General features: G+C 37.5%; 2 protein-coding genes across 2 annotated transcripts; both read left to right on the top strand.

Moving 5' to 3' along the window:
* Positions 1–216: 216 nt before the first annotated feature.
* LOC129800416 (cuticle protein 8-like) lies at positions 217–2,966 on the top strand. The gene is made up of 4 exons (XM_055844767.1): positions 217–383; positions 1,543–1,686; positions 1,761–1,970; positions 2,050–2,966. The coding sequence occupies exons 1-4, from the start codon at positions 378–380 to the stop codon at positions 2,110–2,112; spliced, it is 423 nt and encodes a 140-aa protein (XP_055700742.1). The 5' UTR covers positions 217–377; the 3' UTR covers positions 2,113–2,966.
* A 6,408-nt stretch (positions 2,967–9,374) lies between these two features.
* LOC129800401 (uncharacterized) lies at positions 9,375–11,318 on the top strand. The gene is made up of 2 exons (XM_055844750.1): positions 9,375–9,466; positions 9,580–11,318. The coding sequence occupies exons 1-2, from the start codon at positions 9,449–9,451 to the stop codon at positions 10,840–10,842; spliced, it is 1,281 nt and encodes a 426-aa protein (XP_055700725.1). The 5' UTR covers positions 9,375–9,448; the 3' UTR covers positions 10,843–11,318.
* The last annotated feature ends 208 nt before the right edge of the window (positions 11,319–11,526 follow it).

Here is an 11,526-nt window from a genome sequence, read left to right as displayed (position 1 = left end):
CTATATACGTCCTACCTTAATTCGAGCATGCCGCCGGTCGTTAGCTTGAAAACTCCTTTCTGTTGCAGAGAGACTCCAAGCAAAATGCAGTGCTCCCCAAAAAATTATAGAGTGGGGTGATCGCACAAATCGCGGCGCCAAATGTACGCGCGCTCCTCACGACGAAGGCGACACACGGGCAAATGGTATAAAAGGCGTTTTGGACATTCAGACCTCATCAGTTTGTGTTTGAGGTTTACCTTTTGGTGGTGTCTGAAAAGTGTGCTTAGCTCCTCTTGCTCAGGACTTCCTTAGAGAGAGAGAAAATACTTAAGAAAACGTTCTAGTTCTCAATTAAATTTTTTTTCGTATTTTTTAAAACAAAAATCAAAAAAATAATGAAGGTAAACACCATGTGGATTTCACTAAAATTAAGAATCATCAAGGATCTATGAAAGTGTTCTTTTTTTGTATTTGTGAATGTCTGTGGAAATGTGTCTCAATCCTGAGGATAAGGATTGCAACAGCAGGGCTATACCGCTAGAACAAAAGAGTGGATTTCATAAACAAAACTTCAAATTTTGGAAAATTTATTCTTACAGTTTTTTCTATCCGGATTCTTATCGCCGAATCCTGATTTCATACTTCCGAAAAATAGAAATTAATTTTCAGACCTTCATTGAAGGTGCAACCGACCCAGTGCTCTACTTCCAATTAAAGAGATTGCAAACACCGCTAAAGCTCATAATTAGCGACAATTTGTGAGACAGTTGATTTGAATTTCATCAAACCGATTGATATTTCTCAATGCGGCATAAATTTTAATGCCGACTCTCACATATCCTCAACCATTGCAAAACGTCACGAGGTAGTCGATGAGATAAGAAAGCTGAATCTGGGGCACTTTGAGACACATTTCCCAAAGCAACGAGTGGCAAAATAATGTTTATAAATTCCAATGTTGAGTGATGGTGTTGTAATTGAGCAGGGTGGCTCACATCGTTTTCTACTGAATGCATTGATTTATACAAAGAGGTGCATAGGATGGATTTCCGTGAAAAATTTTTGAATAATTTTTATAGATATTTGTTTTCGAAGAATTAAAGGTTTTCTTGATTTTGGTTAAAGTAATGTAAGTTTGTGATCCACTTTTTCATATCAAGACCGTTTTGTTTCCGAATTTGATTATTCGATCAATTGAGTATATCGAAGATCGTAAACTAAATTTCATTTTGTATCCTTGATTTTAAATTAGCCGGGTTGTGGCTGCCGGCGACTTACCAGAATGGATCCTATCGAAAAACCGGTCAGAACTGAATTATCATAAACGGACAAACTTACATTCTCACATTTATAGAATTTGAATTCTAATAAGTTCGAACTTACCTTAAATATCTTTCAGTTCAGGTATCCACGAATTCTCAGGAGGATCTGGACAAGTCCTGATCGTTTTTAAAATCATTAAATCGTAACTTTCGGTTTTAGAACTTGCTTTAGGACTATCAGTCGTATATTAAAGATTGATGGTATCCTTGTAACCCTGTATCCTTGTGCTTGTTCTAGTGTGTTGTTGCTGTTTTGTTGATTGCCGCCGTGGCTAGCGCCGTTCCCGTTGAATATGGTCACTATGCTGCCCCAGCTCTCGTGCACGCTGCCCCTGCCTACGTCCATGCCCCCCTTCACAAGGCTGTGGTCCACGAACCAGTTGTAAGATGGACAAGATCGTGAGTAGTCCCATGGGTTGCGTGTTGTACTCAATATTTGATTGTTTGCCTCAACAGGCGTACCCCAAGTACTCCTTCAACTATGGCATTAAGGATCCCCACACCGGCGACATCAAGTCTCAGGCCGAGGAGCGCGATGGTGATGTCGTGAAGGGACAGTACTCCCTGGTGGAGCCCGATGGTTCCGTGCGCACTGTTGATTACACCGCCGATGACCACAATGGCTTCAATGCTGTGGTCCACAAGTCTGCTCCAGCTGCCCACAAAGTAAGTCACATGCAAGAGACCTAAGATGCTGGAGCTCAACTCTCACTTTCATCTTACTGCACGCACTACTCTTTTCCAGGTCATTGCCGCTCCAGCTGTCCACCTGGCACATGCTCCAGTCCTCAGCCACTATCTCCACTAAAGCGGCCATTCATCTGTCTAAAGGCATTTCAATTACCATAACACATTAATCGTTAAACGTCTCTCTTTCTCTTATATATATTTCTTTTGATATGTATTACCTGTAAGACAAGCGACGAAAGCGACTCATTGCATCACGAAGAAAAAAATATGTTATATTGTAAAGTTTTAACCAACGCTATTCATCATCATCATCGATTCTCTCCACCCACCACAAATGTGTAGAGATTTTATTCTTCCTCCTCCTTGGTAGAGCTTTCCACCTCTGCGAATCCTCTCCTATCCTTTTGCAAACAAACAAAAAAAACCATCACAAGAGCTTTTTTATTGATGCCAATAAGGACAAAATCCCGATTGTGATTGGCCCCAAAAAGGTGGAATGTAGAGTGTTTTAACTTGTGATAATCTCTCTTATGAACTCTATTTTATCTATATTTTTCATAATCTCACTATCTTTACAATCACACTTTTCTTCCCCTTTGCCAATGCCTTTCACATCGAAAAAAAGCTCCTTAAAAGCTCTCTATCTCTTCCCTAAGGTACAAGATTCTTATTTTTTTATAAAAAAATATTTTGTGGAGAAATTTTTCATCTTTTCTCTCCTCCACCCAAAAACAATCCTCTGAGGATTCTTCCTCTTTCTTCAATCTTTCTTCTTCTCCACCGATCTCTTCTTCCAGCTACCTTCCTTCTTCCTCACTTTTCTCAACAATAATTATATTTTATTTGTGAACAATTTCTCCCTACACAAAATACTTCTTATATTTTTACAAAATGTGCATATATAGACAAAAAAAACAAGCAATGTATATAACACAAAAAGCAAAAAAATCAAATAAAGTGTTGAAAAAACCATATGAGACTTTTATAATGGCAAATGCCACGATTTTCCCACACATTTTCCAACTCTTTTGCAACATAAAAAGATCATCTGGGTGCAGCAAAGAATCAGTCAAGAACAGTCGAGATGGTCGCCTTGATCTCGAGATCTTCAGGCCGAGGAAACACTGATAGAAATTGCTGTGCCCTATTGAAAGGTTTAAAGTTGAGCATTGAAACTAAAGACCAATAAGTAATTAATGGTTTTCAATAGAGCATCACGCTACAGCAGTTTTCCAGATGATAGGATCATGATTAAGTTTTCAATTTATAGGGCTTTAAGTTCATGACGTAATTAAAATAGTAGGAATTTAATTCCATTATTGATGGTATGAGAAAGAAAATTAACAGTATCTTTGAGTATGAACGGAATACATCAATCTTTATCCATTAAAAGTTCTCTTTTGCCTAAATAACTGAAAATAAAATACTCTTTTGTAGAAACAATGGAAAGAGCACATGAAAATCTTTTGATTTCGCTTTTGAAGAGCCGCTTCGCAAAGTAAAGAAGTGAACAGAATATTTTTTTGACAAGAAAAGGTGTATTGAAAGATTGGATGATCAATGTTGATTAGTCTCCATGATCGGCTGATCGGTTCTGATTGGTCTTCATGATCGGCTTAATACGTGTTCATGATCGGCTTATCGGAGCGGATAAGCCTCCAGGATCGGCTGATCATGATCATGCCTTCGGACTCGGCAAATCGGTGCTGATATATCTCCAGAATCACTTGATCCGATCTTTATGATCGCCTAATTGGTGCTGATTAGTCTTCATGATCGGTTGATCGGTTCTTGTTTGTGTTGGTTATCGGTGCCGCTTAGTTGTCATGATCGGCTTGACACGTCTTCATGATCGGAAAATCTGAAAATAAGCTTCCAGGATAGGCTGATTGCGCTGATTAGTCTCCATGATCGCCTAATTGCTGATGATTAGTCTTCACGATCGGTTGATCGGTTCTTGTTAGTGCCCATGATCGGTGCTGCTTAGATTTCAAGATCGGCTTGACACTTGACACGTCTTCATGATCAGATAATCGGAGTTGATAAGCCTCCAGAATCTGCTGATTGCGCTGATTAGTCTCCATGATCGCCTAATTGGTGCTGATTAGTCTTCATGATCGGTTCTTGTTAGTCTTCATGATCGGTGCTACTTAGTTTTCATGATCGGCTTGACACGTCTTCATGATCAGATATTCGGAGCTGATAAGCCTCCAAGATAGGCTGATAGCGCTGATTAGTCTCCATGATCGCCTAATCGCTGCTGATTAGTCTTCATTATCGGCTGATCAGATCTTCATGATTTACTAATCGGAGCCGATAAGTCTCCAGGATCAGCTGATGATGCCTTTATTATCGGCTTATTACTGATGATATATCTCCAGGATCACTAATCACGCCTTCATGATCGGCTGATAAAATCTTCAGAATTGGCTGATCGGTGCTATTAAGTTTCCAGGATCGGCTAATCCCGTATTCATGATCAGCTGATCGGTTCTAATCAGTCTTCATGATCGGATTATTAAGTCTTTATGATTAGTGTACATAATCGGCTAATCGGTGCTGAAATATCTCCATGATCGGCTAAATCCTGGCTTCAAGATTGCCTGATCGGTGCTGATTAGTCTTCCGATCGGTTGATCGGTTCTTGTTAGTCTTCATAATCGGTGCTGCTTAGTTTTCATGATCGCCTTGACACGACTTCATGATCGGATAATCGGAGCTGATAAGCCTCCAGGATAGGCTGATTGCGCTGATTAGTCTCCATGATCGCCTAATTGCTGCTGAATAGTCTTCATGATCGGCTGATCAGATCTTCATGATTTACTAATCGGAGCCGATAAGTCTCCAGAATCAGCTGATGATGCCTTTATTATCGGCTTATTACTGATGATATATCTCCAGGATCGACTGATCACGCCTTCATGATCGGCTGATAAAATCTTCAGAATTGGCTGATCGGTGCTATTAAGTTTCCAGGCTCGGCTAATCCCGTATTCATGATCAGCTGATCGGTGCTAATTCGTCTTCAGGATCGGATTATTACGTCTTCATGATTAGTGTACGAAATCGGCTAATCAGTACTGATATATCTCCAGGATTGGCTAAGTCCCGGCTTCAAGATCGGCTACTCGATGCTGATTAATCTTCACGATCGACTGATGACATCTTCTTTATCAGATAATCGGTGCTGATATGTCTACAGGATTGACAAATCCCGTCTTCATGATCAGCTGATAGGTTCTGATTTGTCTTCATGATTAACTGATCGCGCCGATAAAGTCTCCATAATCGGCTAATCGGCAGCCATAGCTTAACCGTGCGTGCCAAACCTATTTACCCCCTGAAATTGCTATATGATTTTACCTAGATTTTAAGATGAGGATAAATTATTGCTTATGTTCTTTCTTATTCAGAAAATTATAAGGGAATACTAAGAAGACAATCTCTGAATTAAATTCATTACATTCATTATAGTCTGTAATGAATAATTCTATTTGCAATCCTGTTATTTCGAAATTACTGCAAGATGATATAAAGAAGAAAATCTTCTTGATAGAGCTCTTAATCCAAGTCTTAATCTCATTTCTTCATATTCAAAAATGTACTTATGTTTTTTTATATTCCAATGGTGTAGTGTAGAGTAAGATTAATACATTTATTTCTTTATGCAATAAAAATTAATTACAATAATAACATCCAAAAAGCAAGCGAGATTATGAGACTCTTGTTGTATAAAGCTCAATTTTGAGCGGCATTGAAAGTCCCCATGTTTCAAGTTCAATGTTTCACATTTTGTAAGCTCATATTATGAAACACTCTTCAATATTGACCCGAATGCTATCAATTTTTATTTTATAGAGTGTCGTAAAAGGAATTTAAAAGAAATGAAATAAACTTTCTATATTTTCATTGGGATTAAATATTTCCTGCCAGTAGAAATATTATTTATGGCAAAATCACTTTCTTCCCTGATGTGAGAATAATGTAACCTTTGTTCTCAGTTATGATGTTTAAAATGTCTAGAATATTAATCATAAAATTATGCTAGAAATAGATGGGCAATAAAGCATCAATCCCAGGTGTCTCAAAGTTAAAGATGGTTCTGTTCAGTGAACTCATACTGAACAGACTGGTGATCTTCACAGACTTGAGGTTTAACTACAAGGCTTAATTAGCGTTAGAACGTCTTCAGACTAGAGGTTTAGCCCAGTTTCCGAAGGTCTCAAAATCTAAAAAACATCAATCAATTTTATTGGTTTTTCAGATTTAAATAGATTAATTTCCCTTAATATAATCAATTAGTCAAAATTTGTCAAAATTGTTGACTGAGAAGAAATTAGAAGTTATTCCTTATGACTAAGTCTTAGGTCTGAAGCCCGTATTAGACAAAAGCTTTAGGTATCCCACGTCACACATGTTACTATTATTTAACAGTAACTTCCGCAATAAGGATTTCTCAATGGATTTCTGCTTTATCATCATTTTGTGATTTTCTTTTAACTTTTCCCATGTGAAACGGTAAGGAAATCTCAAAAATAAAACTTAAATTCGGTTCAAAAGTGTCCCACCCTAATTAAGAGGATCTTATAGCACACTTATAGCATTACTCAGTACAAAGTTTGAGTCAGCAATAGGTAGAAAAGAACATCCAGATCCTCAAAAATTAAGCTACGACCTAATTTATATGCAGAGATAATTGTATTGAAGTCGCCAGTAAACGAAATTGATTAAAAAAAACTTGTTATTATCATTATTTTCATAATTTAATTAGTATTATTAATTTATTATTATCAGTATCATTGCTAATATTGTTAATTACTATTCTTATGTTATAACAAAGACAATATTTAAAAAAAATATGAACAAAGATCCTACTGAATTGATAAAGATCAATCACTTTGTAAGGCTATTTTATATAACCGATTTGGCTAAATTTGGATTTTTTCGAAAGGTATTGGAATTTCGAACCTGGCTGCAACAGCTTATTTGGGAGGCCGCCACCGTCTTGGCCTTTCGAAGCCCAAACTCTTTCGTTGCTGGGTCTTTATCGGCAATGAATCGGTCAAGTACCGATGATTGAATCATTTTTATCGGGAATTGTTGTTTTTCGGTAAGAGATATCGCCTTCCCATCTTCGATGACCCCCCTCCTCATAAATGGACATCATCTCTAACGGTCTTCTTTAAATGTAACTGAACTCTATAATATTGAATTTTAGCTTCACAATTGGTATGTTGAGGTAAATTACATCATGATAGGGTCCAGTTTAACTTAAAAAAAGATGGCAAGACGTCCCAGATTTGCGAAGTAATCGAACTCTCGAGAAAGAGCTATCCGTGTATTATCTGTATTATTATCGCGTGCTTTTTTGGGTGCATACACCTTTACTACCGATTAAATTGATTGATAAATAAAAAAAAGACATGCCAAAATAAGATATTGCTTAAGAAGAGTAGGTTTTAGAATATTTTAAGGTAAGTCAAAAGCACGAACAAGTAAAACAGTTAGGTAAAACGAGATAGGTAAAACGAGAGAGATAAAACATTTACGGGTATATTACGGATTCACTACCGATGCAATCGGGTTGTAAACTTCAAGACCTTTCAAAAGAAATCCAAATTTAACCAAATCGGTTGAAAAATAGATCGAAAATTCGATATCGAAATGTTTTTCGAACATAAATATCTAAGCACGAAATATTCGCCTTGACTATCTGAAAAACATATTCGAAAATGAGAAAAGGGGTTGCAAAGCGTCCAAGACTTTGCAAATTGCTAAGTAATGTTGATTTATGGGGGGTCGTCGAAGACCAGAAGTCGATATCTCTTACCAGGCCTCTAGCCGTGTCTCAATTTGGAAAAAGTGGATTATATAACTGCTCGCTCTTTGAGTTCGAGCAGTAAAATATGAAATATTCGAAGCCAGAGTGTGTGCGAAGCCTGAAACCCTCCCGCTACTTACATATAAGGGAATGTTGGCATGGTTCGCACAGAGTGAACCTTCAAACAATGCAAATTTTCTCTCTGTTTGCAAACAGCTAGTTCGTCATTTCTTCACTGAGAGAAATCCGAAAAAGTTAAAATAACATTCCGGAAATGTTAATTTTACCCTGCAGTATTGATCCGAAATCGGTGTAAATAATACCCTTTTTAGGTGTATTAGGGGTTAAAGTTATCCTTTTTTCATGTTAATTTTACCCATTTTACCCTTAAAAAGGTGTAAAATTAACATTAAAAAATGTTGATATATTTTTACACCTAAAAAGTGTTAATGTTATGAGGAAAAAATGTTAATCGCACCCTCTTTTTTTCTCAGTGTTAGCCATAAAATAGATAATTATTTAGCTCATGAGACGAGATGAGAAATGGTAAATCATCTCTTTGCAAACAAAGAGAAAATTCGCATCATTTGAAGGTTCACTCTGTGCGAACCATGCCTACATTCCCCTAATCGAGTTTGTTATATATACAAAGGGTTTTCCATGTCACTTTAAACTTTAAAGTGTTAAAAGAAATAATAAAAGAGCCGCTCTCTCAAGCTCTCGAATTTTTAAGAAATTAAAAGTGTCCGCAAAATGGGTTTAAATCTCCAATCTGAAGACCGCATAAAACGTAAAACGTGTCCCTCAGGAGAATATTCGGCTCTTAAGTGAGTAATAAATTAAATTGTTCAAATAGAGACGTTTAAAATCCGTTTGATCTGGCATATTTTGGCGGACAATGGACCAATTGTACGGCTAATGAAGTTTGTGGAAATATTGTGCGAAATGGCCCAAATTTTCTTGTGACTTCTTGTGCCAATTTTAATTCTCCCGAACAGGTGCTAATTTGCATCTCAGTGGTTGGTACTGAGCTGGAAAATAATACACAGTTTTGGACTTTTCAAGTGATTCTTACGTGTATTTTTTTCCACAAAAATCTGCGAAGATAAATAAATAATTGTTTATTGGAACCTGCCTCAATAATTTTGTTATTGCTCTGATAAAAGAGTTCCATATTGACGGGTTATATTGTTGGATTTACGAATCATTAAAAGGATATTAAATAAATTCAAGAATATGAGGCGCTATCGATTAATCAACCTACAAGGTATTAAGATCATCCCGAATGTCATAAAATATTTCACGTAAAAAAGAATTGTTCAGGTTGAGTGACCCCTTGAGGAGTGGTGAGAAGGCCTAAAGGAGGGTATAAACCATAAAAAATATTTGTAGAAAAATATCACCTGTGCCAAATTCACTTCTTGACTCATCTATTCACACTTTCCAACTCCGACAGCTTTTCAATTCGCATATTGTTTTATTGGTCTTCCTTGGTGGCTCCAGACACACTTCCTCTGGGTATAAAAGATCTAGAAGAGTGGACAGAAGAGATCAGTTCTCAGTGATCGTGAGTTGTGGACCAAGCAAAAATTCTGCTGAAAATTTTCCATACAGAACTGAAAAGAATCTTAAGATGTTTGTGCTAAGAATTGTGAGTGCTATTCAAATTCCTAAGAATATACTATTAGTTTTTCTAATAGCTTGTTTAGTGGTTAGTTTACTAAAGTTCTGCTGCCCTTTCTTATCTGATTCACTTCTTTTTAGATTGTTTTTATTGTCCTTTCTGCACTTTCTGTGAATGCCCGGAAAATTAATACAAAGAGGATTCGAGAAATACCTAGTGATCGATTGAGCCTTGCCAAATGGCCGTCCTATAACATTCTGGAGCCAGATGGTCCTGGGACTTATGCATATGGGTATGAGGTTGAGGACCCAGTGTCCGGGAATACCCAGTTTAAGGATGAGGAACGGTTTAGGAATGGAACAGTCAGGGGGGCTTATGGTATGGCAGAGGCTGATGGATCTGTGACGATCACTCGATACCAGGCTGATAACAGAGGCTTCCGCTCCCGGACTGAGAAGCGAAAACGAGTAGGACCTTTCCAAACAATTAGTTCAATAGCAACTCCCTTCCCTCCAAGTGGACAGTCGCTCCAACCTACTCATCCCGAGATCGGTGGATCATCCACTCCAGCTCCTTTGAGTGATCCCATTGCCAATGACAATTTGGGAGGATTTGGTCATCATAACTATCCCCAACATCCCAACGATCAGCACAAAGCTTCGCTCCTGCCGAATTACTTCTACCCCTTCCCAAGTCTTCGACCACCTCCGGCTTTCCTCCAAGCCCATCAAGGACCATTCTCTGGATTTACTCCTCTGCAGTTCCCTAACCAATTCCCTCCTCAATTCAATCCATTCGCCAATCGACGACCCTTCGAGAACTATTTCCCCACCTACAATCCAGGCTTCCACAATGATCGCTTCAAGAATCCTCTTGCTGATGAGATAATCACGAGTCCAGATTCATCAACTGCAGCTCCTCCGATAATTGCAGCACCTGCTGCTCCTGTCGCTCCACCTGCCCCAATGCCCCCACAGAATCCTCCATTCTGGGTTCAACTATTCCCAGGAGGAAACATTTTCACGGGCATCACAAACGGTCTTCAGGAATTCGGGCAGAACCTCGGTCAGAATATCGGTCAATTTGGACAAGGTTTCTGGGGCCTGACAAATGGAATTGGTGATGCATTCAATCAATTCGGAAATTCCATCGGCATCAGAAATCCCTTCCTGCCCCAACCATCGGCTTCCCTAAGAGGAGTTCCCCTAGCTTTTCAGTTCAGAAACGTTCCATTTGGGGATCCAGAAGACCCTACTCATGAAACCATCGAAGAAGAGGAGAACAATCAGGAAGCTTACCTTATTGGAGAACATGTAGATGATGACAAACTGAAAGTGATCCCAGCAGACAATTCCATGGAGATGACAGACAAAGCGAGAATCTCGAGAATAACCAGACTGTAAAGCTTAGTTGTAGAGCTTTTTGGCGGGAAAATCACATAACTTCAGGGGTATTTATTGAGCACTTGGATAGTTCAGCACATTTATAAGGTTTCTACACTGAGAAAAAACACTGATCACTGGAATTCAGCTTACACTATTTATTAATTTATTTTAATATTTTTTTTCAATAAATAGAATAAAAGAATGAACATGAAATTGAAATGAAAGTTCATTATTTTTAGTTTTTGAATAATAAGAATTGTTTATTTTTTCGAACATGATACATGTTGTTAACATGTTGTAAGTATACAAAATGATTCTCTGAAGAACAAACATTAAAAAAAAGAAGAAAATAAAATAAATTACGAATTTGTAATGAATATATTTCAATCTTACTTAATATATATATTTCTTATAAAAAAGTTTTGTTATTCTGTCCAACAAACAATTTAGTGTCCTGTAATTTTTAAAAATACAAAAAACATTTACTAAAAAAATGTCTTTTCACTTTATTTGAATTATGGAGCTTTTAGAATGAAAAATAAACATTTTCTAGCATTCTACTGTTCTCAGGTGCTTCTACATTATCGACTTTTCTTTGTGTAGGTTTCTGTTACGGCTGTTTGATGGTTTTAGAACACGAAAAGAACTGGAGAAAACAGTCGAGACAGAAACCAATATAAAGAAAAGTCGATAATGCAAAAG

The sequence above is a fragment of the Phlebotomus papatasi genome, chromosome 2, assembly GCF_024763615.1.
Source record: "Phlebotomus papatasi isolate M1 chromosome 2, Ppap_2.1, whole genome shotgun sequence".
NCBI classification, from domain to species: domain Eukaryota; kingdom Metazoa; phylum Arthropoda; class Insecta; order Diptera; family Psychodidae; genus Phlebotomus; species Phlebotomus papatasi.
The sequence above is the reverse complement of the archived record's forward strand: the minus strand, read 5'-3'. Positions and strand labels throughout refer to the sequence as shown.